This window comes from Melanostigma gelatinosum, assembly GCF_949748355.1.
Source record: "Melanostigma gelatinosum genome assembly, chromosome: 11".
NCBI lineage: Eukaryota > Metazoa > Chordata > Actinopteri > Perciformes > Zoarcidae > Melanostigma > Melanostigma gelatinosum.
Window position 1 is genome coordinate 4,058,903 of NC_136644.1, and position 26,585 is coordinate 4,085,487.

The 26,585-nt window shown below is 43.8% G+C and overlaps 1 protein-coding gene across 1 annotated transcript; it reads right to left on the reverse strand.

Annotated features, from left to right (window-relative positions):
* Window positions 1–432: 432 nt before the first annotated feature.
* Window positions 433–21,859, reverse strand: pnpla6 (patatin-like phospholipase domain containing 6). Its single transcript, XM_079278997.1, is given in 36 exon segments — window positions 433–1,980; window positions 3,113–3,214; window positions 3,216–3,301; window positions 3,585–3,672; window positions 3,807–3,923; window positions 4,025–4,177; window positions 4,307–4,455; window positions 6,213–6,329; window positions 10,684–10,753; window positions 10,891–11,007; window positions 11,231–11,387; window positions 11,670–11,788; window positions 12,007–12,189; window positions 12,300–12,468; window positions 12,752–12,815; window positions 13,016–13,165; window positions 13,264–13,339; window positions 13,416–13,529; window positions 13,948–14,071; window positions 14,191–14,322; window positions 14,528–14,733; window positions 14,983–15,060; window positions 15,809–15,988; window positions 16,477–16,577; window positions 17,592–17,666; window positions 17,768–17,903; window positions 18,131–18,211; window positions 18,382–18,510; window positions 18,904–18,984; window positions 19,110–19,269; window positions 19,559–19,699; window positions 19,817–19,908; window positions 20,014–20,096; window positions 20,220–20,307; window positions 20,564–20,617; window positions 21,764–21,859. Coding segments are annotated over 36 exon segments (4,098 nt in total). The 5' UTR covers window positions 21,815–21,859; the 3' UTR covers window positions 433–1,905.
* Window positions 21,860–26,585: the final 4,726 nt, after the last annotated feature.

Consider the following 26,585-nt stretch of genomic DNA (forward strand, 5'->3'; position numbering starts at 1 on the left):
TTTCTGCTGTTGCGTAACTCGCAGCGAGGCTCCAGTCCTCTCGCGATAACCACTGTGCGATGAGCTCCGCTGGTTTCCGTTCCTATAATTGAACGAATAAAATCATACAGACACCACACTGAAGTACTCGGTGGACGAGAGTGACCAGTCACTGTTTTAAGACTTGTGTGCAGGTCTCAAGCTGCGTCAGCTTTGAGAAATAAGCTGAACATTAAAGAACGTCGGAAAAAGAAAAAGAAAAATGCCAGAAGACTTACTGCATATTCTTTTTATTTTTCTATATGTCTATTAAATTATCATCTCTGTTTTTATCCTTGGAATTCCCTTGACATCTCGAGTGCAAAACAGCTAAAGTCAAGTTAATTAAAATAAAACACCCCCCCCCCCCCCCCCACACCCCAAAAATAAGAAAATCATTCTTAAAAAGCCAGTAGTTAACACGTATAAATAAAACTGAATGAATTTTACGAGAAGAAACCATTTCTGTTTAGGTTCCCTTGTTTTGCAGCAAAGCATCAACTTATAAATTTCCACCTCATATACATGAATATCAACATTGTGTATATTGTCATATACTCTTTTTACAATCTACGGGAGGTCCATGTTAATAAAGTGTTAATAGTTACACGAGGTGAATTTCTGCCCATTTGAAGGGAAGGAGTCCTCAGGGTTTCTGCGTATTGTCCAACAATAATTTGATGGCTACACGTAGGTTTTTAATCACTGCTCAGTCTCAGATACACAGTCATACACACCTCGTTGTCCACGATACGCAGGAACCTCGAGTACCGCTCGCGTGACCTCGTGCAAGCAGAGGCGAGCGACACGCTGTTCGGCTAAAGTAGCGTCAGTCAAATGAGGGCTCTCTTCTCCACAGTCGCCGTACACTGCGAGTAGATCAAACGCTGATCGAAAAGGCATCGTCTTCACCTGGCATCATCTCAAACACGCAGACAGCCACTCAAGCAGATCATCTCATTCATCCCTAATTTCCATGACAAATGTTCTCCATCCTCCATTTAGTTTAGTCTACCCACAGTGCATTAAGCTCCCTGTACTCTATTCTGTGTGAATTTTAAATAAATTAAATTAAAACTTAACTCACTGGTCCATCTCTTTTCATCCGTCCACACACTTTTATGTCCTTACTCTATTATTCTTTCAACTGATTTGAATTGATCCTCCTTCTGCTCCGTTCATCCCACATGAAGTCAACTTTGATGTCGACATGAACGTATGCTACACCCACAGCTTCCCCTCCTTGACATCCAACGCTAAATGTACCTAGCTCTATTGTATGTATATCTTACTTTTCTTTTCCGTGTCCTTATATTACTTCAACAAATCACAGCAAACAGTCATCCGAACACAGCAAAATATACAAACTCATCTGAACAAGCGACCACAAGAAATGAAAGGACCTTGTAATACGTTAAATCGTCAATAATGGAGTGCAATGAAGATGTACGTGAAGACTCAGAGGCACAGACGGGGCCTTTCTGGCCATTTGAAACGGAGGAACGGGATTGAATTGGAAGTTTTAAGTGTCCCTGTTTTGTTGGTTACTGTGGGAGTCCCTGGTTTTGGCGGGTTTGGGAGTTGGCAGGCAGGGATTCTGGTTATGGGTTCGGTGTGGGGAAGACTTTTTTAAGGCCGTACATATTCATTTTTGATGGTGTGGTCAGAATGTGAAGAGCAAGGAGGAAGCCACTCGATGTAACGAAGGTTCAATAAGTTAGAGCGTGAACGTTTTCCTGCTGAAAAACAAAAAACGGTATCTCAGCGTTTCAGAAGTCGCAGGGGCTGAGCGTGTGGCGTCCAAGTCTCTGGCCGTGGCGGTTTTATGGAGCCGGAATTTGGCCCTCGGTCTTGTTTTGACTCCTTCTAGTCCTCCATGGCCCTCTGTCAGCAGTCAGAGACTTCGGAGGTGTTGGACTCACTGGCGAGTTTCCTGCGTTGTCTCACTGATTTCTCCTCATCCTGCAGAGAGAGGAGGGTTGTTTTTGACCCGTTTAGTATGGCGGAAATCTGAAGGTTCCTCGTGTCAATATGTCATCTCGGCACTTACAGATGAATACAACTTTTTGATTATCATAGCTGCTTTTCCTCTAGTACAACCATTGGGAGCAGTTTTAGATCTGTAGCCCTGCTACTGGTCATAAACACCTGCACATTTCTCTCCTTTTCAATTCTTCCTTTATTCTACATGGACATGATAATGTTTCGACAACAAATGAGGTGTCCATGTAGAATAAAAGAGGAATTGTGGATGAGATACCAGTGGTGCATGAATTTTGGGAAAATTGGGCTGCACCAATCAGACTTCTTCTCTCCCAACTCGGATACCTCAACTCAGGATATATGCCAATACCAATGTCTTACAGACCCGATACCAGCGCCGTCTTTTCCCCACATAACCCTCCCTGGATGAACTCATTGAAACAAGAGGCCAGAAATGGCTGTGGAAATAATAACGACTGCTTAGCCAGCCGTGACTGAATGAATGGCCGACATTTGTCTTGGCAAATACAAAGACATTCGCTAACGGCAGCTGCTGATATTTATCGGTTGTGTTGCAACAGGCTAAATGTCGCGTTGGTCAAGACACCAGCGTGACATAAGAGGACGCTGGGCTCCGTGGGCTCGTGTGGGTTGTTCAGCTTTGCGTCTCACATCTTGAATGAGAAGAAAAATAGGCTGCAACAAGGCAGAGATACTTATCTCTTTGTGATTGAACTGCTAACGTTGTGATTTAAAGGACATCCAACTCTATCTCCTGAGCCACAGCCACCGTGAACAAAGGTTATGTCAACGGTTGCTTCATAAATTTGTACGATTGGATCTGCGTGCATTCTAAGTGTCACGAAATGCTTGACAGTTCAGTTTGTCTTTTTTTATAATGAAGATTTCTTTTATCCTCTGGCACAAACAGGGGACAACCAACAACAAACTAAATCTTAAAAACAACAACAGAGAAACATTGGCATTAGCTATTGGCCAAATTCTTATTTTAAACATCTGGATTGATTCATCCTTAAAATGTTACAATGGCATTGAAGAAGAAAATGTATTTAATATGGATCGGTCCCGTCATGTTTTCGCGTGTGCTTACAGTCTGAAAGACTCCATTCTGGCCCCACTCTCCAGGCGAGTGGTCCTCAAGGTCCTCTTCCTCTTCTTCCTCCTCCTCCTCCTCCTCCTCCTCCTCCCCCCCCCTCCTCCTCCTCCTCCTCCTCCTCCTCCTCTCTCACCGTGTCCATCCCGTCCTCCTCATACTCCGTCAGACAGTCAGACTCCTCCGCTGAACGGAAAGATTTAGAGGACATATTACGGAGAGAATTTATTGTGCGACTGAGACCACCTGGTTTAGATAGCAGCCATAAAATATCAGCGACATCTCCCAGTGTATTTCATGAAAACAGAGCAGGTGAAAGCTATGACTCCTTAAATCAGACAGGATCCTGAGGGGGAAACTGTGCATCTGTAGGAGGAGACTGATCTAACAAGGACTTTTAATGTACTTTAGCCGAGATAAAAGGAATTGTTTCTAGATAAGAATAATGAATTGGCAAGTGATCGTTTACCTTCTGCAGCTACGTAGCTCTGGACGGGCTCTATCCTGGATACAATCTCTGCAAGGTCAGTGAAGTCCGCTCCTGGACACGTGCAGGACTACGAGCCCAGAAATCATTACACACACACACACACACACACACACACACACGGACATAAAATGTCGACGGTGAACGTGTATTTAGCTATACATCAACCACATTACAGATGTGTGGTGCGACTGCTGTTCTTACGTCAGTTCTCTTGCTGTCGTTGTAGTCGGCCGAGCGGTGGTCCTTCAGCATGTTCTCGATGATGTCGCCTCGGGCCCAGCCAGTAAACAGCAGCTTGCCGTGCTGGTAGCCCACGTCCTGAAGTAGTTTAAACAGAAATACAAGGTACTTTTAATAAAGCAAGGACAGGTTATCCCAAAATAAATAAAAAACACAACAATATTCATGAAGTAACTCACGTAGATCTCGTCAAACTTGCCGAAGTCCATGGTCTTGAAGCGGTCGATGGGCGGTCTGATGTACTCGCAGTAGGCGCTCTTCTTCACCACCTCCAACTGCCGCACGCAAGACACGTAGGCCAACCGAGACTGGATCTCTGCCATGTCCGGCACCTGTAGCAGAGGATGGTGGAAGAACCAGAATTCACCACAAACACCACCAGAAACACTTCTTCAGCTTAATGTACTGCTCTGTATCTAAGCTGCTGAGTCGGCCACGGTGAGCAGTGCCTCGTCCTCTACCTTTACTTTCTCAGCCCAGGGATTGATCCGTTTCCACAGCAGCCACCAGCCCGACAGGCTGTCGCCATAATTACAGAGGTCGGTCTCGTCTTGGCTGCCCACATCGATGGCGATGACCGTTCTGGCCCCCATGTTCCTCGCGACGTCCGCTGTTTGACGTGTAGCGCCCGCGCACACACACACACACACACACACACACACACCGGCATTCAAACACAGACACACGAACGCGGCAGCAGAGATGGTGAGACAGCGGACAATAACTTTAAACCTTCATTTTTAGGAGCCACAATGTTCAAACAGACCAACACCACAAAAATGTCAGTTTTTTTTGTAAGTTGTCAGACACACTGACAGGATTTATGGCCAATTAGTGACAGAAAACAGAGCAAAATTTACTGGCCAACCAGCACAGAGCCAGAAACTCTCATTGACTTGCTCGTGTCAAAAAGAAGCCTCAGGGCAGTGAGCACTGTTGTGGTGTTGAGGCTTTTTTTAAAAGACAGGAAAGCAGAAAACATCTCACAAAGCCCAACACACTGATCCAGAGTGCCAAGAAAGAAGGCAGAGAAACAATCCGTGAGAAAAGAAGCACGTTGAATTCACAAGGCACCCTTTAGTCGGATCAATCGTTGGGCCCAGAAAGCGGCAAACGTCACAAACCTCGAGATTGAGCATCGCTTGAGACAGAATCAGACATTATTCTCACTCCAAGTAGGGAAATGCAACGGCTCAGTCCGGAGCTTTGTGACAAGTGGCTGCGTTTCATCAGTACATTCTTTATCATCACCACACAGAGACGGACTCGGGGGAGGAGTTTATCTGCGCACCATATTGAAAGCTACAAGCCTCATTAAGTCTCATTTCTGTTAACATTACAGGAGAGCGTACATCTGGTCTGATGCATTGTTAAAATGCTTTCACGTAATGAGGATGTATTTAATGATAGGCAGACAAAAAACAGCCCCCCCCCCCTTTTTCATAACAGACTTCACTCATTTTTCTTCAGCAAATTCTAAAACTAAGCTTCAGTATAATGAATGTAGAGCTGGGCGGAATGTTGGAAATCATTGGGATATTTTCCCATATCAATAATTTGACAATATGACAAACGTATGCATACATTTGACACAATATGTATCACATGCATGTATAATCTCTTAGAAAACAATCAAACTGAAGTTCAAAGCAGAACAGTTGTGCTTTACACGAGGCTGAGCTCCTCATACGTGTAAAACTAAAACTTCACTTTATTTCTTTGTTTTAAACTACAGTTTGATTGCAGTCGTTATTTCGGACAACAGAATGATAACATATGATTCTGCTGAATGTCAATAAACGATAATATTGAATTATTGCCCAGCTCGACAGAAAAGTGCTCATTTCGACATGAAGGGAACCAGACTGTCACCTCAAAGCAGACTGGTGTCTTGTGCCAAAATCACTTCATAGTTTTAAGCGGTAGTCCCGCTTTCCATTTTGAATCCTACAATTTTCTGACACCAGGCTGTTTGACAGACAAACACCACATTCAATGAGGTATTCATTTAAGTGTAACCTTATCATTGAATACACTTGAATCCTCTTTCAATATAACTCTAAACGTTTTCCCCATCTAGTAATACTGATAATGCTCACTCAGTTTTTATTGTTATACTTTTAAAATTTGGTTGATTCAGATTGATTTTTTCTTAATTGATGGTTGGAACCGGCTCAATATACAGACGGGGAAAACTCAGCACACTCCTAAAGTACCACGTCTATATACTTACCCGACCTATTAACAACTTGATTATAACCCCTCATAATAACCATCCCCGTCCCTCACTCACAGCTTGGTGGACCTTGAGGACTGTGTGTTGGGGGGGGGGGGGGGGGGGGGGGGGGTGGTACCACCTCTACTTGCCTGGCAGGTTGTTGATGTAGCCACCGTCCATTAGCAAGTTCCCATCTTTGGGGTCGCAGAGAGGCGGCAGGTACCCAGAGAGGGTCATGCTCGCCCGTACATAGCGCCACAGAGAGCCTGACACACCATGGAGGGAAGGAGGGAGGAGGAAGGGGGGGAGGGGGATAACATCTCAATCATGTTTGCTATACATTTCAGGTTAGTTCGGACACAGAACGCAATCCCAACATCAGAGGGAGGTCGGACAAAGAAAGGTAGCCGATCCCTGCAAAGGCTAGGACTGTGGTTCTGCCCACCTTTAGACTCTGCTGTACGCCACTGCAAACCTCGTTACCTTGCACAGAGAGCCCCTGAGTGACTTGTGCGTAAGGTAAAAAAGTAAATGGCAACCAATCACAGAGCACCAAGGCTGTTTGGATCGCCAAACACTGTCACAACAACAGCGTTTCTCAGCAACGCCTCCTTTCCAAAGCAAAAATCCACTGATCCTGTATGTTTAAGTTGAAACCAATCAGGATAGCCTGAGGAGAGTAAGCAGTAGATGTTGTGACAATGTCTGGAGATCCCTCACCGTGAACATGGCAGGGAAGCACCCAGCCTGCCCAGTCCTGCAGTCCAGCTCAGTGCCAGCAGGGGGCCGGAGCAGGACGGGTGCTGCATGGGTTGGAAGGATAAGGAGCACCACAGAGAAAAGAGAGAGAGGGGGGGGGGGGGGGGGGACAGCTGTACATGGAGAATGTGTGAATGCTGAGGAAGAATCATTTTTATTGAAATAGGAGTTCTGGGAACATATTATCACCTACAGCTTTTCATTTGTTTGCTCTTGATTTATTGTAAGTTACGGGCTTTATCCCATTTGTAGCTACGATGTGCAAAAGCAGGATCCAGAACACATATTCCCGGATAATACAAAAAATATGTAGAAAACTAAAAAAGTAATACATGCCATAAATATATATATATATATATGTATATATATTCATGAGAAATATATTGATTGCCTTACAGTGGTTTACACTGGCATGCACACAGAAGCAAGCAAAGCCAGGGGAGAGGACAGGTGTCGGAGAGACTGAACATGTTCCTGTAGGTAGAGGTGATTGAAATGAAACTCCTCATGAGGAAGAAGCTGAAGTTCAGTCCAAAAGGACAGACACATGTGGGCCCACCGGAAACACACAATGATCCACAACAACAGACAGATGCGATGTTGATGTGGTGCAGCCATTCACCATCTCCAGTGAGTGTCAACTTAAACACTACGAGCTTTCCTTTCATCACAACGAGCACTACTGTATGCTCTCTATACCCAATCTCAGAATCCAGCTGCACCCAAATCACTTAAGTTTGAGTTACATTGGCCAAGATGAGCTACCTGCAAGTTAGAGACTGTATTTTTGTAAAAAAAAAAAAAATACATCAAAATAAGCAAGTACAGTGGTTCTTACAAGCCACATCCAGAACTTTACAGTTAAAAAAAACAGAAGGTAAAAGTTTACCAAATAAAACACAGTGGACCAGAAGAAGCCTGTCTGTCATGCATCCCTCCATGACCCATAGATGTCAAGACATGCATGGGCAAAACCTCACATCTACAAAGAAAAGTACAAGTGAGCGGTTGTGTTCACAGGTGGCGCCAGGCTAACTTTAGAAAAGTCTGCTGTGTGTGAGAATCAAAAAGCCAATTTGAATTTATGATATGTACCAGTGAAGGACGAGGCACTGGATAGTAGTGGGAATCGTGGATTTAGTCTTTCCTTCCAAACCATGGGCTCCCAATGTCCACTTGGTCAGGGTGGGGTTAGCTACGAGAGAGAACTTGGGAGGGAGAGGTTGTTTAAAATCTGACCTGGGACATTGTTAACATAGCAACCATCCACAAGCAAGTGGCCATCCTTGGGGTCGCACAGGGGAGGTAAATAGGGGGTGTAGGAGGCGCTGGCTCTAACATATCGCCAGACGCAACCTGTCGGGAAATGAAGATGGAGAAGGAGGAACACATCAAATATGGGCCGGACTCATTGTCACAGATGGAAAAAGAGAGCGAGGAAGACATAGAGAGGAGAGAGAGAGAGAGGAAGAAATGGAGAGAAAGAAATGCCCGCAACATAGAGGAGAGCAAGAAGCTGCGAGGAGCAAGACAGAGAGGAAGGGGAATACAATGTCAACAAAATGATTCACTCATGCCTACGGCAGTAAATTCTAGCACGAGGCCAATTCAAAATAAAAGCATACTCTATGGCCAATTAATAAAACTATTCAAAGGCTGATTAAGGAAGTACGATAGACTTTGTTCAGAATGACGACAAGATACCAAAATATCAACACAACAACATTTACTACAAACAGCACAATGTAGACTAAGTATGTTGAATCTGTGATATAAATGACAACAAATATGCTGGATGAGTGACACCAGATGTATGTAAATGAACTGAAAACGGTGGTGCGAGGTTTGTTTGATGTGTTCATTAATCATATTAAATAAAGTAGTACTAGCGTTGTTAGATGACTGGTCGGACAAGCAAGGTGGGAGGAAGGCAGGCAGAGAGAGAGGGAGAGATAGAAAAAGACCACTAGAGAGGCAGAAGGACGAGGAGGAGGAGAAAGATGGAGAGAGAGAGAGAGAGAGAGAGAGAGAGAGAGAGAGAGTCCTTCATTTCAAGAAGTGCTTTTTGGCGTTAAACTAAATTTGCAGAAATGTAGACTGAAGAGGAAACTGCAAGTGAAACTGGACAATGTTTGAGGGGAAAGATCTCAGTCTTGTTGGTTTTTTTTTCTCATTGTATAAAAGTAATGCAAACTCATGAATAGCACCACGCTGGCGTTGTTTGACGAAAGCACACCAGACAAACTACAGAAAGCACAGAATGGTGATGAGCGAGAGCAGCAACGTGGGATGTCGTTAAGGAGCAATGAGGGGGAAGCAAGGCGGAGTGTTCTGGATCCTACATGTTGACACGGACACGGGACGGGAAGTCAGCGACGACACAAGTTATTTTGTCTATGGCGTATCCTACGGATGAGCAGCGCCTGTGATATCTCTCTATATGCAGAAAGACCTGACGGAGGTGGTGTATACACACACACACAAACAACTATGTCTCCAGCTTTATCAATTTAGAGTATGAAAAGGAAGACGTTAAGAAGGGACGTTTAATAGAAACAAAGAAATGACATCAAGACAGAAAGAAGGTAAAAGATTAGAAAAAATGAAAGAAACAAAGGAAGGAAATAAAGAAATGAAAAGGGAAGAAACTAGTGCAGTAAAAGTGAAAGAGGCAGATGCAATTAACGATGAGACAGAGGCTTCGCTCCAGCAGTTAATTCATACATATGCCAGGAAGCAAACTCCTCAAATCCAGTAATCAGCCTGAATTAGAACAATTGACAACACTGCCTTCACAATGGAACGAGCAATGGCTTTATTTGGTGCACAATGCGATCATTTTGGTTTTGCATTTGATTATGCTGCATAGCATTAAAAATGGCACACTGGATTTGCAGGGTTGGTCAGAATAGATCTACTTTAGCTTAATGTTGGTGATGGTTCATTTCTGACGCAAGTCAAACAGAACACGTGCCTCATTATTTCAGTAAATACAGACACAAGCATAGAAACAGCTACACAATACCTTCTTTTGTACGTATGTAGTGAAATCCCTGTCCTTCTGGCCACTCTAACTTATTTGGGTTATTTCACCAACCCCAAACATACTCTTGGTTGCAATTCTTCCACAACATGATGTAAATGGCTGAAGGTATTTTCAGAATGTTCGCCGAGTATTGTGTTTTCGAATAAAAGTCGTTTACATTCTATGTTTTAACACGTTTTGTTGTGAGGAACTTAAAACTGTCTACGGTACTTCCAGTGAGACCTGGTCCTCCAGCAGGTGTGGACACTATTACTCAAACAGAGTCGTAGTAACTGCTTTGAAGTTTGAACACACCATCTTTAATTTAGTTTGGAGTATAGCCACCTTAAACCCTACATCTAAGAGCATGCGGGTCTAGATGATGCATAGGTCAGTTACATTGTGTATTCCCTAAGTTGTGCCAACTAATACAACACTTATATTTGTATAAAAGATCTTTAAAAAAAATGCTACAGTACCTAAAGTCACTTCCAATATATTCACTTAGGTAATAGATGTATTAACTGTGCCATTTTACTTCTGACTGACTGCTGCGAGCATTAATCCTTGTTGAAACATTAAATTATGAAAATTAAACACATTAGTTCTCAGAGTAGTATTATTGATGAAGCTGTGTTAAATGTTGACTGAAGCATTTACGCATGCTCTTCATTCTATATGTCTTTTTTATCTGTGTTTGCATTTATGTGAGCTCATCTAAAGCTTGTACCGCCTTGAGCTCATCTAAAGCTTTCAAAAACAACATTAAGCCAATCACAGTAGTGATTCGATAAAGAGGGGTGGCGGCCCATGCAGTCAGCTCAGCTGTCACTTACCATCCTGGTGAACACGCATGGCTGAGGCCGTGATGTCAGTGGTGACGTTGAAATACGGCAGCCACAGGTCCTGTTGGGCACAGAGAGTACCTCAGTATCATAAACCGGATTACTACTCTCCCAGTGACATCATAAACAAGACCCCCGTCATGTTCCAGCAGCGGTACAGAAATCCTCTTTTAAATGTTGTGTACCGCAGCCCCTCACCTCGGCTTGCTTGTCCTGGAACACTTTATGGATGCTGGTGTTGAAGGCAGAACCAGAGAACATGGAGGTGATGGGATAGGTCAGGTCCAGGACTGTTTTGAACACAGAGTTCATTGCCTGTTCCACAACAAAATACAGAGAAATCAGACAAAAAGTCTATTGTTAATCACCTGTCCTTGTTTGAAACCAAAAGGTTTTCCCTTCTCGTCAGTTACTTGGCATTCCACTTCAAACTGATGGAAAGACATTGAATTGAAGCATAATTGAATGCTGGGTAAATGAAACCTTTTTTAATTCAAAGAGATAAAATGTCAATCATGCATCTAGATGTGTGCTGTACCTTGGACCACTCTCTGGCTCTCTGTTTGGTTCTGACGGCACTCCTCTCCTCAGCGTACAGCGCTCCAATGAATGAGCCGATCGAGGTCCCACCTACTATGTCAATAGGAATCCCTGCTTCCTCCATCGCTTTAATCACACCTACATGAGAGCAGCCTCTGCATGAGGGAAAACAAAAGTCAGATAGATTAAATGACTTCATGTGATCTAAACTGCACATTGTACTGAGCGGTAAGTGGCAGAAAAAATGACTGAGATGTCCCTTTGGTATAAAAGAGTACATTTTCGTCATCCGAATTTAGTGTGATAAGACAAGTGTATTACATAATATTGATGTCAAGTGGGTAGATAGCGTTGTAAACATGACAACACCAAGACTTGTGAGACACAAACTGCTCTCCACGTGTCCGTACAGATAGCTGTGGCTCAGCCCCGCTCACCTGGCTCCTCCTCCTCCCAGCACCACGGCGATGCTGTTTCCAGTCAGGACTCGGGCCAGCCGAGAGAAATCACTGTGCCTGTCTGCCGTTTTCTCAAACACCTTCTCATATACCTCCCTCTGCACAAACAAAGAAAATACGGATGAAAATACAGCAAAAAGCAGAAAACTTTCTATGAACATTTTTCATTTTAAAGTGCCACACTTTTAAAAGGAGTGGCTAATCAATTCCCTTCACCACTGGGTCTACCTCCTAGCTAGCATAGCATACCATTATACAGAATATAAGTAGTACAATTTCATGAAAAACAGCTATCACAGTGAAGTCTGCTTCGTACTAGTTTACTAGGGCTGCGTCTGGAGAAGACCCTGCGGGGACACTTGAGGTGCAGATGACCGGAGCACCAGCTTCGCATGTTGAGCCACTCAACCGTCCTGGAGGGGCCCGGCCCATCCTCTTTGTGCAGAAGGACCAGCTGCTTCAGCGCCCGGACTGCTGTGTTCTCCAGCATCTGTTCCACCTGGAGGGGAAGAGAAGAAGATGGTAGCAAGAGTTAGAAAAGAGACAAAGGGAATAAGTATACTTTGTACTTTGAAACGTTTGTTTGTTTCCTTTCTTAGACACACATACCTCCCCCAGGGCGGGTTCCTGGTCGCCAAGGCAGACAATGAGGATGCAGTCAGCCTGGCGGATGCAGCGCTGAGTCCACGGGGTCATGCTGTTGTCAGTCTGGTACAGGACAATCCGATTGATGTCCTCCTGCTGGGCCAGCCAGCCGGAGAGACGGTACTCGTGGACACTGACGGATACAGGAGAAACGCAGGGATGAGGTTATGGAACAGGGTTTTAAGTCACCAAAAAACAGACGCCGACAGTGACCGAGAGGAACGGAACGCGACAGGGGATCAAAAATATGTAGCAGAAAAGAGACTGTGGAAGATATATTGGGTGGAAATGATGGCGATTAATACAGACACACTTAAAATGGAGAAAAAAAGAACATGAGAAAGAATTAAGAACAGCTGCAAAGCTTTCGTGATGATGCCTAATGAGACTTAGAACTGGGTTGTTGTTCGACTTACTTGTCCAAAGCAGAGGCGCCCAATCGCTCCCTGATGATTTCACTGGTCAATAGCAGAGTGGGGCCTGCAAGTGACAGAGACAGGCAGACAACTGAGGCATCGTTGTACGACATGTATCAAATGTATAAAAGCATTAACCTTAAGCATGTAAAACTTCCATGTGTATTCCAATCTGTACTAGTAAGAATATTTATTTCTAGTATCACAAGGAACGGAACAGAAATCCCAGATAAAAAAGGAAGAAAAGGGCTGTTGTTGACCTACCAATAGCACTGAGGGCATGGCTGAGCTCCAGGTTGAATGCGTTGATCGGCACCTCATCACACACAGGCAGGACAGCCACAGTGGAGAGGTTGCTGGCAGGGTTGGTGACATCAGCACTGGCTGTCACACTGGGCAGACCCAGGGCTGAACCTGGAAGACAGGACCACAGTGTTTAGGCTGGACTCACAAAGACGGAGGGAGGGAGCACGTCCTTTGAGAACATAATATTCTCCTCATCGTCACCTTACCTAAGAAGGGCCCTCGACCCTGCTGCAGGTTCCCCAGAATCTTCTGGCCCAACAGGTGGATCAACCTCGTCACCACCTAAACAGACACCAAGCATCAGTACCGTTTCAGCCGCACACACAACCCACAACCGGATCAAGAGGAAGACGCCGACCTGGGGATATCGTCTTTTGATGTTGTTGAGCGTTCCCTCGGGCAGTTTGACCAGCTCTGTGTCCCTCACAGCGTGGACGGTGGTGGCTCGAGGCTGTCGGGTCAAGGCCTCCACCTAAAGTACGAGGCAAGGTTACACTAATATTATTAGTGTTATACTATTTACAGAATTAGATTCCAGTGACGGCTGCGTAGGATTGTTTCCGACTTGTTATGATCCAAACATTCCTATAACTCAAGAGCATTGTTAAGTCCAGGAGTCAAAATGTTTTGTTAAACACGTTTATATCTAACTAAATAAAATATGACGACAGTAAAGTAAATCTAGTATATAAAATACATCTCATTAAAATTGTCCTGATGTGGTTAAATCTACACATTCCAAGCAATTCAAAACAAAAACACTGCACTACTCGCGATAGCAGCTCATCAAGGCACCAAAATAATAACAGCGCCCGTCGTTTTTTTTTGTTTCCAGCTTCATATTTCCTTTTGACAGCGGAGCTTTCTTAGAGGAAACGACTTGTTCTCACCATTCCAATGAGGTCTCCTCTGCCGTATTCCCCAACTAGTTCTTTCTTGCCATTTGCCTTACGGATGACTGAGCGTAGACGTCCATTCAGAACAATGTATGTGCAGTCTGCCTGGTCGTCCTGTCTGTGGATGGGATATTACAGTGATGAATAAGTACATGAATACACTGACAAAATAAATGATGCTAAAACAATGAATTGACCAAGTACAGTTTGCACAAGGGAGCTAAATATTTGTTCCACCTGTAGAGGGCTCTGCCAGCCTCCACGGCCATCCAGTCAATCGCGAAGTCCATCTGCCTGACGAAAGGGGACATGCGGATGGCCACCGTGTGAGCCGCACTCAGCACCACACTGGGCTGCTCCCTCATGATCCTGCAGGGGGCAGCATACGGCACAGGCATGAGCAAGTCTTCATATTGCAAAATTAGAATGGTTACAGCAATTTTGGAAGATTATGGAAAATAATTATGGACATGTTCCAAGTAGGCCTCAGTGCTCCTGTGGACTGTAAATTAAAAAAAGGTTTCATAAATATTTTTCATTCTCGTTTGTTCCACATTCAAGGCGATGAACTCACTCGTAGAAATCCGACTTTGAGATCTTGAGGTAAGTACAGTCGCGGATGGCCTTGACGGTGAAGATGAGGGGCTCTCCGGTGAGCACAGCGAGCTGGCCCACCATCTCCCCCGGGTGGGTCACAAACAAGCAGACAGCTTCCTGCTTGTCGATCATCCGCTGGTAGACATGCAGACACCCAGACAGGACAAAGTGCAGACTCACGTCCTAAAAGAGTGAAATGAGAGAGAGAAGACAGGAAGAGGGGAGGACAAAAAAACTTTGCTGTATGATCTGACGTTCATTTTTTTCTTGCTATTATTGAGTTTATATATTTACTTAAAATACTTGCTACTACTACCCTCAACTTCACTGCTTTGGTAGTAGCTGCACTCTGCCTTTGTACGGCAGTGGGCAGCTACGGGTAAACGGATCTTTTTCAAAAGACGGGTCCAGTATGTTTTGTGTTTTCAGTACCTGGTCTCCCTGTCTGGCTAAGACAGCTCCTGCTTTTGCGTGGTGCAGAGTCACTTTCCCAGTTAACAAGGACGGGTCCTGGATTTAAGAAGAAAGACAAACTAAATCAAGTCAAGCAGTAACAAAAGTCAACAATGTGGATGAAATGTCTTCATTCCACTCAGTGGATGACAATCAAGCCCCAGACGGCGATGCAACATTCAGTTCAGTTATAATGCTTGATCTAGTTACACCAACATGATGTTTTGAAATATTAGGTGTAGCAACTTCAACTCAAGAGGCACAGAGGGTTCACCACACATTACACAAAACGTGTGTTTGCAACTCATGCTGGAAACAGAGACGTTGAGCATTTAACTGTGTTACAGTTACGAGTATCTAGTTCAGCTGAACTCTGGTTTGTCATCGTGTTATTTGTGTTTTTTAAGCGTACATATTGTTTTCTCATATACAACCAAACACACAGGAAATGCTCATGTCTCCACACGGTGGCTTCACACTGCAGCCCGCCCTCCACTCATCCATAGACCAGGCCCAGTTCCTCCACAGTGGGCCCGCTGACTGACCCTCTTTCCACATCATAATCTGTCAGCAGATGCTCCTGGGTGATTTGAGACAATGTGCTCACTCATGCGAAAAAAGGAATAGTGTAATGAGCCTGGTATTATTTCTTAATCCCTGAGAATTTGGTGCTAGAGTATACTGTACATGATGATTGTGAGAGCACTGCACCAACTGCATCTTTAGATCCACCTTTACTTGCAGTAGTTTGACGGCTTCAGCTGAAAAATGTTCAATAAAATAATGTGATGATATGTAAACAAACCTCAATCTTCATGAGTTTAAGGATCTCTTTCTGCGCTTCCTCAAACAAAGCAGCATTGGATCGATTGGCTACAGGTGTAAAAATATTGTCCACTGCCGGCTCTTCCTCTGGGTACAGATAGATCCCTGAGGGAACCTCATCTACTGTCACCTTCCTCTCCCGCTGGTCCTGGGACACAGACTGGAATCATACAAGTACAAGAATAGGTTTGATGAGTCTCAATCTAAACAGTTTCAACATAGAAAATCTGCCACTAAAAAAAACAATGAGTTATCTATGAAATATCGTGTCGGATAATATCCTGCATTTGACTGAGTGATTTATTCATGTTTACATGTTCAAAACTTATATCATGTTATGGAACAATACAAATATTCTAATACCACACAGCAGAGAGCATTTCTTGTTTAAAAAAATAAAAAATAAAAAAAATAATAATAATAATAAAAACATTCTCATCTTTAATAAAAGAAAACATTTTAAAAGACGAATTTCCGGACATTAAAGAATATACCGGACTACTTTGTTGTTATTCATGCTCTGTAGCAGACTTTTAGTCTTTGTTCAGAAAGACCACTGGAGCTTCTGGTGCGATTACCCAATTTTATGTCAGGAGATCAATTGAGTCAACCTTGTCTCATTTGTGTCTCAAGAGTCCGTGTACTGACCCGAGTAAACGTAGGCGGGGTGTTGCCGTCCTCGGCAGAGACAGATATCCGCCCCCTTTCGTATGCCATGTCAAAGTCCGATCTCAGACTTTTCTGCATTCCTGCACAGATAAAAATAGATATCCAGTCTTTAATCAACAGTCTACTTTTTTTACACACAGGTTTCCATTTACTCCACTCTGAGGATGAGCATAAAACGATTGTCAATTAAAAACATCCGTCTTGGAGCGCCTTGGTAGCTAAGTACAACACATGCCGTATAGCCAAACCGTCCCAGGTTTGATTTCGGCCTTGGGACCTTTGGGAGCTCATATCTTTTGGAAAGGATTGTGACGGGTTCAAAACAAATCAAATATCAACCTCCAGCCACATTAGCCAAGTTTAGCACGATGGACCTTTCAACCTTTATTGTCATAAAGGCATTAGTGAGACAAAGTGGGCGATGAGATTGCAGTTTGCCTTCAGTGTGATTCATCTGCTGGCTATCATGTTTCAACATCTTCATGCCAACAATGTCGCTGTGTTCACGAGCCCCTCGCTGCAGATGGTTAAGATAAACCTACCTATTCAGCCAGGCATTTTTTGACTTTGTTTTATTTTTTACACTCTTTTTTTCACTTATTTTATTGTTATATCAATTTTGAAAAATTATATTATATAATTTATAATATATATAATTTTTTATTTATCACTTTTTTCTTTTCTTTAAATTGTATTCAAGTTGTATAATTAAATTATATTTAATTTATCTAGTTTATATTTCACCCTGTTTTACTTCTATTATTATTATTAAGCAGCTACACCGTTTATAAAAAAAGAAGTAATTACAGGGGTTCATCGCTTGAATAAAATGCTTTAGAACTGGTTTGAACAGGTCCACAGACCACCTGGTCTGTGGACCTGTTCAAACCAGGTGTATTGTAGATAAGTATGACATCAGAAGAGCCAGGAGTGGGCTGATTTAAGGACACTTGTGCTGAACCCTTTCATGGTGCGGTGGTCGCCTAATTCAACCAAAACCTTATTATATACAGTTAAAACATATCGTGTTTATTGGTTAAACGAAAGAAAAATATGAAAACATCATCTCTCTGAACAGGAGAGACGTCCCTCACCAGCAATGTCCACAGGCATTGAGATGGTCCTGCTAAGAGTTGGCACTGTTGCGCCATCCTTCCCTTGTTCGCCTCCTGTACATACAGGAAACCACAAATGAAGCTTTTAGTAAGAAACCAAAAACAGACGTAACTATCTAGACATATCTACCGTATATGTTTTTTTTTCTCCCCACCTGCAGCTTCACCCTTAATGGCTGCTTCCCGCTGCTCCTCGGTTACGGTCAGGCTGCCAAAGCGCTTACCATGCCGGATGGGACTGGTGCGAGCTGGGTGAGGAGACGGAGGTGGCAGACGCGAGGGCTGCATTTCCTATTGGACAAGCGTGAATAATATGATATGATGCGTGTGTGTGTGTGTGATGGGGGAGAATGGAAACAGAGACACAACATTAGCCACTCAAATCATAATAGAAACAGCATGCGTACCGAGCTAATGATGCAGAATTCCTGATAAATGACAAACCACATCACCAACAGATGTTTGCATGGCTGTCTGGTGTACTGTGTGGTGTGTGTGTGTGCGCGTGTCAAACTCACATGGCTAAAGAGCTCATTGGTGAGCCCCAGATAGTTGTGCAGGGCTAGGACCGTTACTCTTTGAAGACGAACCATGATAATCTGAACAGAGGAGACAGGAAGTGAGTCGTTTCTCATACATGCAAACTGACCACCAAAACCACTCCAGTTTTATGAGTGCATACATTTCTGAGAAACAGTAGAGGGAAACGGAAGAGGCGGGAGGGAGAGAAACACAAAAGAGAATAAAGAGAATTAGACACACAACTCACCTGTACTACCCGCACCAGGCTCTCAGGGTACTTCTCAAATATAGCGAGGAAGGCCTCTACAGGTAAACGGAGAACATTGGAAACCTCTGCAGCCCGTGCCGACACAGTTCTGTAAGGCTTCTGGTGGCCCTGGACACAAATATCCCAACGAAAACTTCAGAAAATGTTTTCAGTCAAAGAAGCTCTGATGCGAGAGGTTGCTTCTTCTTGTCGGTTCTTGTAGTCATGTGACCTTTAGTCCATTTTAAAAACTAAAATCTTAATGTTATCATTTTAACTGATGCTTTATTTAAGATGGACATTGATTTTCACTGAATTACAACTACAGATCAATGTATGAGTCACATGTGTGCCAGTGGAGAAGGTCGGGCGAGTCAGCTGGTTAATGTGAATGATGCGAGGAGGGAGGAAGTGGGTGGTGTCCAACACACTGATGGCCAGGACTGCAGGTCATTCAGGAAACGTGTGAATAATGTGTACGCGTGTTATGAAGAAGCCCCTGTGTGAACAGCTGCGACATACCGTGATGACATCCAGGATGCTGAGGAGGCTGTGGACACTGTCTCCGGGGTAAACCTCCTTCACCACACTTTCTTTGCCATCCTGGAAGAAGACATACCAGGCACATCAGAAAATGTAGTCCCCCCCCCCCCCAAACACAGAAACAACTATGACATGCAGGAAATCCACATGTAATCATGCACGCACACACACACAAGCTTGCGTACCGCTCCAGGAAGGCACAATTCGAGTTTTCCATCCTGAACCACGTAGATGCTGCTGTCAGGCTGGCCCGGCCTGAAGACGTACTCCCCTTGTTGGAACTTCTCAAACACCATGTGTTTACACAGCTCCAGGAAGAGGGGCTTCTCAAAGTGACCCAGCACACTGCAGTGAAGGACAACACAGAGGTTAGGAGGTTTGTGCACACACACACACAAACAAACAAACAGGTGTGATCACTAATCTGTAAAGTTTGGATATTTAAAATCCGTGTTAAGTTGCATGGAATGCTATTAACTGAGCTTTATGAGCAGGTTGCTCGGTAACCGCTGCGCAACAGAGCCAAACATGTCAAAAGGCATCCGGCTCATGTCTCATCGGAGTCACTTATCAATCATGCAAATCAACTTTAGAAGACTGCGGTACACAGTAACACAGATATGACAAAACCTACCGGACATTTTTGAGCATGTAGAGCACCTCAGAGGGCAGGTGGGAGTTGGCCACATCAAACTCGGTGAGGTCAGCCTCCAGCACTGAGGGAGGGGGCTCCTTGGCCTGCAGGATGGGCACCTCCTTCTTAAAGCGCAGGATCCTTCACAGCGGAAAGGCAGTGGGAATAGACGGGTAAGTGTGTGAACCACGAACGAGAGAACTGGCCTTGACAGTAGTAGAAGCTGTATTGTTGGCGAGAGTGAGCTTTCTGATGTACTTTTTGGCAATGTTAAGCATCTTCTGCTTCTTCTTCAGGCGCTGCCGAGAGGAAGTGGATGTACCCACCAGGGAAGAGGTAGACTGCGAGACCTGTTGAAAAACATATTGGTTTCAAAAAGGTATTCCTGTGATGGTAGTCGACTATAGAACTAGCTGGCCGTTGAAGCAAGTTATCACTTTCTGCCACAGACTCACTTTGCGCATGATCTTTCGCCCGTAGAACATGACTTTGTCCCTCTTGCGAAAGCGGTATTTGGGTGCCTCCTGAGCTTCTATGTCTAAAATATAAGAAATGACAAATTACCATAGAAATACATACAAGTTCGTATTTTTTTTTTTTTTTTTCATCATTGCGTGCCCCTCAGTGCTGGGGCGAGATACGGTTCTCAGCATTTACTGACTTCGAAGCTGGATCCGCCGCAAGATGAAGAAGATGAGGATGGCAATGAGGACGATGGCGATGCCCGCGCAAATCACCATCCCCACCATCTGAGGAGAAGAGAAGAAAAGAGGAGAAGGGTTGATGCGTGGACACGGTTAAAGTCTGCAGAATGAAAAAATGTAAATCGCAATGTAAACAAAAATTATATTTACACGTACGTCATTTGTGTTTTAAAGTGTTAAAAAGTATCACTTCGTAATTTCATTTGCATGCTCGTCAAACACTATTGCGCTACAGTTTATTCTCTGGCTCTCTCTTTCCATGGTGAAACATGACTGGCATGGCACAATCTCCCGCACTCACCATGCTCGTCTGTAGTTCCTCCTCCACAAGTGTCTTGATGTTATCAAAACCCTCCTAATGTGAGAGGGGAAAAAAAGAAATGACTCATCCAAACAAACAACCAAAACTTCCACAGGCAGAGTGCTAGTTGCTTAGTAGCATACCCAACGGCTGCAACCACCTGCAGCATACTGAGCCCGACACACTGTGTGGGCCTGAAGGTTTCACTTCCATTGACGTGTAATGGAATGTGTGAATAAGGGATTTGCTCTGGAGGCAGGAATGTCTGACTGACTATGAGTGCCCGGGAAACAAAAGGAGGAGAATATGAACATCTTATCTGACCTTTTTTTTAATGCGCGCACCTTTCCAAGTGTTAAAAACAATGAGCACCACTCACAGCTTCCTCCCTCTGCTCCCTATGTACTGACGGAGGATTCCCGATGTGAAGCCGTTGGGTTCACAGGCTACAAAACTGGCATGCTGGAAAGGGCAAACCGAGGCTGGATGGCTGAATGCAGCCCAGGTGGGTGGCGTTTTTCCATGAAGGTATCTAAACAAACCTGTAACTGCAGGGAGCACACCGGTCCTGCAACATGACAACTGTTGGAGCTGGACTTTGGGCGAGGTAGAGAGGCGCGATAAGCAACTAAGCATGAAAGAAACCTAAGAAGATAAGGAGATTTCTAATCATGTGCATTGCCTTTCAAAAACAGGCGGCTATACAGAGGAAGAATAATGGTAGAAAGCGGAGTAGTTTTTCATTTTGGCTTGATCTGACTTTTATTTTTTAAGTTCAACACCGAACTAAGCGCTTCTTCACACAACAAAACAAGACTGTCCGTGCAGGGAGTGGCGATCCTGTGGCCAAGATAAGCTCGATTATTTTACGGTGTGTGTGTGTGTGTGTGTGTGTGGGGCTACCTTGCGAGCATTGCAAGAGCAACAGTGACATGTTTTTTGTACTCTGGCTGTTTTCAGCAAATGAGACTACATGTCTGCTATCAGTGGTTATTGATTAGTGTGTGAGGAGCTCATGGTTCTTTGGCAGTAAAAGGCCTAAGCTGGACACTGGGGATATTGACATATGGGTGAGTGCTTAGGCCGGATGTGCACACAGAAATATGCCTTAGTAGGCGCATCGGAGTTCGGAAATAAAAGTGTGTGAAGTGAACACGTGGGAGCAAATTTACAGCAAATAAAGCCAGTGAGCAAACCGACCTCATTGGTGCCGTCTCCCTGGACCTCTTGTTGCGAGGTACTCTGTCCCATTGTAACCCTGTTTCTTCATTCGGGATGGTCCATCAACGGCCACTGGAAACAAAGACAGACAAGCACACTAAACAGGCCAGTTTCACAGAGGACATTTTGACACATCACAGTAGGAAAAGCACACGAGAATAGTTGCTGGCCTGCTGCCAAAACGGTCGCGCAAAAAGGAGAAAACATGCCTACGTTCACACTTGCACAAACACGTGGAGAAATCTAATTCTATTTGGTGTCTATTTCCTGACTTTTCAGCCGCATCTGTGGACAGATGCCACCGTACTTGTACGAACTCGACACCCACAAACATCCATTCACTCCTCAGGACTCAGCAGAGTTTCTTTAAGGCTGCTGCTCAACGTCGGGCTATTTAAGGCCTTTCTCATTGACTGTGAACTACAAAAATGACCTCAGCAGCACAGTTTGTTCTCTTATTAAGAAAATGTGTGTTTGTAACAATGGACACGCATGCACACAAACAAACACCAAATTGTTCCAAGCGACGGCAAACCAATAGGAAACGTAAATCTGAAGCTGCTTGCACAAAGCCTTACGGGGCAGAAGATTTGAAAATCCCTGTTATTCTTTACAATGATTATCAAACTTATCTCTCCTTAAAATCAGTTCAACTGAGTACTAGAATCAAAGAAGGATCAAATGATTGCATCCGACTAGGAGAGGCTTTGTCTCTGTCACACACACAAACAGCAGGGTATCTAGACAAAACTATCCAGATGGTAACCCCTTCCCCTCTTTTATCCATCCATCCACTTCCTCAGAGGATGATCTTCTTACTGTCCCAATTAATTGGTACCACGTCTATTGCTGATTCAGGGACAACATTTAAGGCAGCATAACAAAAAAGGCAAAGTTCGTGGCCATAGTTTTTCGATATAATTTCTTCTTCTTTTAATTTTTTTCAGCATGTCAATTTGTGTACTTTTACGTGTGAGTGATTGCAGTCGTGATGGAGACGTTTTCACCTTTATACAGCTGCATGGCTTTGCGAGAAAATGTTTTTGAAATAAGCTGAGATGCCTGTACCTTTAAGAAACAAGCTACTGTTGTGTTAATGAAATGCAGTTTTTTTTTCTGCTTTTGTTTTACACACTGCACATACAATTATTACTGTTTCCTCCAACTACTCAGCTAAACAATGCCCCGACATAGAAACAGATACTTCTACATACTGTAACATTTTACCGACCCAGCTTGCTCCTTTTTAGTCATATAACCGAGCACACTTGCGGGGTGTAGCACAGTAACACCAAAAGGCTCGGATCACTGAGCTACTACAATAATTGAAGCAATAATAAAGCAATAATTCAAGCAACACTGATGCAATGGTTCCCAAAGTTCATCCAGGTCGGCAACATACCAGTTCCCTGCCCACATCTGCCAGAACAGACTGATTCAACTGACACAGGCTAGGGCTGGGCGATAAATCGATTTAATCGATTAATTCGAATGTGTGCTTTAAGGCGATGTGTTTTATTGAAAATCGAGAAAATCGCCCCCACCCCTCCCCCACGTGGGGTTCCCGTACTAGAGTGCGCGCGCATTGTTTACAAACGAGAACAATGGCGGCCAGCAGTGAACCTCTCGTTTTTAAGAGAGGGAAGAATGTGTCTTCGGTGGTCTGGAAATGGTTCGGGTTCGTGTCATCTGACACAGAACAAACAGAACCACGATGTAAGGTCTGTCTAAAAGCTGTTGCCACAAAATCAAGCAGCACAACAAATTTAATGCAGCACCTCAAACAGAGGCATGCCGCCGAGTGGGAGAAATGTTGCGCCCTGATGAGGCAGCAGGACGGGAGCACAAGCGCCGCCGCCGCGACCACCTCACAACAACAACCCAGCATTTTGGAGACATTCACCAGCTGTACTCCGCATGAGAAGAAGAGTGCCCGGTGGAAAGCCATCACGGATGCAGTCGCGATGTATATCGCAAAAGATATGGTGCCCATATACACCGTGGAAAAGCCGGGGTTTATTCACCTTCTCAAAGCTTTGGACCCCAGATACGTGCTACCAAGCCGTAAACATTTTTCTGACGTTGCCTTGCCTCGGCTGTACAATAGTACACGCCAAAGGATCTCTGCGGAGCTGGAGGGGATGTCATTCTACTCCGCAACAACTGACCTGTGGTCCAGCAGGTTGACCCAGACACCGATCCACTTGACTGGTGGAAGCGTCACCAACTTAACTTTCCAAGGCTAAGTACTTTAGCAAAGAAATACCTCTCTGTGCCAGCTACAAGTGCCCCCTCTGAGAGGCTTTTCAGTGTGTGGGGGGGGGCATTGTTACATGCCACCGTGCATGCCTGAAGCCAGAGGTAGTAGACAGGCTTGTCTTCCTGGCAAAAAATATTTAGAAAAAACATGCACTACTGTTTAATACTGTTGGTTATGTTGTGAATGCACTTGATTTTGTTTACATGCACTTATTTACTGTGCAAAATATGTTATGTTGATGTTAGATCAGATGTTGCACTTTTGAAAATGTGAATGTTAAAGGGTCACATACATTTTATTTCATGCTGTGTTTGTATCAGTGTATTCAGTTAGAAAAGCTTACTGTAAAAAGTTACATTTGCACAGTTGTTTACAATGGAAGGCTACTATTTAATGCCATTTAATGTTATGTTTAATTTAATTTTATATTTAAATGATTCAGGGAAACAAAAGAGTGACCAAATACTTTTTCTATACTACAGGCACCTTTCTACAATGTTCAGGTTTTGTTTGCACTTTATTTTTATCAACCTACGAGGAAAAATCATCACAAAATAAAATAAAAAATTGTTTTCAACAGCTTCTGTCATCTGCAAAATTTTTTGGGGGAAAAAATCGATTTAAAATCGTGAATCGGATTTTTTGTAAAAAAATCGGAGATTTTTTTTTTAGGCCATATCGCCCAGCCCTAACACAGGCCTATGTGCTGTAGCTGGGACAACAAGCTTCATTCACCGTCTGTGTGGACAAATAAGCAGCTACGCTAGCTTAGCTCGCCGGGGTCCAACGATGTCTGTACTCTGAAAGTGAGGCTGGAGGGAAAACAAGCTGGCTAAAAACGCACTCCATGTTTGCTGAGGGCATAAAAAGCAGGCTACAAGCACTAGCATGGAGAACCCTATAAACAAGAAAGTGTCTCATGGCTAATGGCCAGAACTTCAAGACCATTAGAGAAAAGACATTAACATATCCATAGAATAGACTACAAACAGGCCTCTTGTTTTGTGTAAGTATTTATCTAAAGGAGGTTTGAATGCATGTTAATATTGGGCGATCAAGATTTTAAAAAACAATTGTGATATGAGTTTCTAGTTGAATACTGCTAAAACAAAACTAAGCAAAGTAAAATGTTTGTTTCTTCGTCATTTTTTTAATACTATTTCTGCTTTAAGAAAAGATTGAAACTTTTAATCAATTATGTCAATCGAGTAAGCAATGAATTGACTAAATGCTTCAGGTCTAATCTGACATTTGTTTAATAGCAATGACTGTGTCTTCTCCTTATATTAACTGCTAAAAGTGGAAGAACACATCTGCCAATGATACCATCAATGTCCCAACTATTAACCAGCCTACATATGAAGTAACATCACAGACTGACATCAGCTGCATCTTTCATCTGATGCGTTTCCTGCTTAAATCGACAACATGAGTGGCTGGAAGAGGGTGGCTGAACTGCTGCATAGATGAAATTCAATCAGTGGAAGCTTGAGGATCCAGTGTCGCGTTACGTAACCCTGTGAGTCACAAACAAACCACAAAACACACGGTCTCAAGGCCATAAACTCTCACATGAGAATGGTCAGCTTGTAAAGGACAGAAAGTGTGAATGGAAATTTAAATATAATGATCTCATAATACTCAATACGCAAATGAATAATCAATTCATGGAAATGTGTGAATGACACCTTCACCTGACCCGCTAAATGTCGCTCATCTTTCAGAGCGGTCTGTCAGCAGTGGTGAACGGTCAGCAGATTTTGGCTGCAGTTGGACTTTTCATTGATTGTTCTTCGTCAGGTAAACTCTGCAAATAATTTCTGTTCTGAAAATTGCCAGTTCAAAATTAAAACAGCTTAGCTTGTGGATTTTTGGACGTCACTGCCGTCACTAAAGTGCCGTGAAACATTTCTTACTCTTGTCTCTTGTGCAGCAGCCTCAACAGAACTTGTGTCACTCCGGATAAGAACGCTCCAACTACCAAGACTTGTTGCTACACATTGCACTTTGCTTCAGATCCCGTTTCTTTGACTCTACACGCCATCGTGTGTGGTAATAACTCTGTAAGGAGCGCACCGGCCTGCTGTCCTCTAGAGATGAGACAGTATCCAACCTCTAGCCTCCTAGCAGTGCCTCCCTCCATGCAAGCCGATTCCCATTGTTCTCTATAAACAACGAAGCTACTGTTGACTCCACCGTCCAGGGGCAGACCTGGGCCGACTAATAACACATCCTCGTCTGTTTTCAACGAACACAATACACCCTCTTTAGGCCATGAGACTCACAATAACTGGCCTGTAGGCTGCTGTGTTTGAACACATATTTAGAAGATGCATGGCTGGGAAATGTCAGACACAAGGTAAAAGAAAAAAAACTTGTTCCGACTCTTCCCTGATGATTTCACTGCGGGAGAAGACAAACCTCAGAAAACCATGTCTTTGGTTGGATGTTCTGCTGTCAACACTTACACAAACTGCTTTACACACATGCTCGTATCACCTTTGACCCTGGAAGTCAAGCCAAACTGATTAATTCACTTCA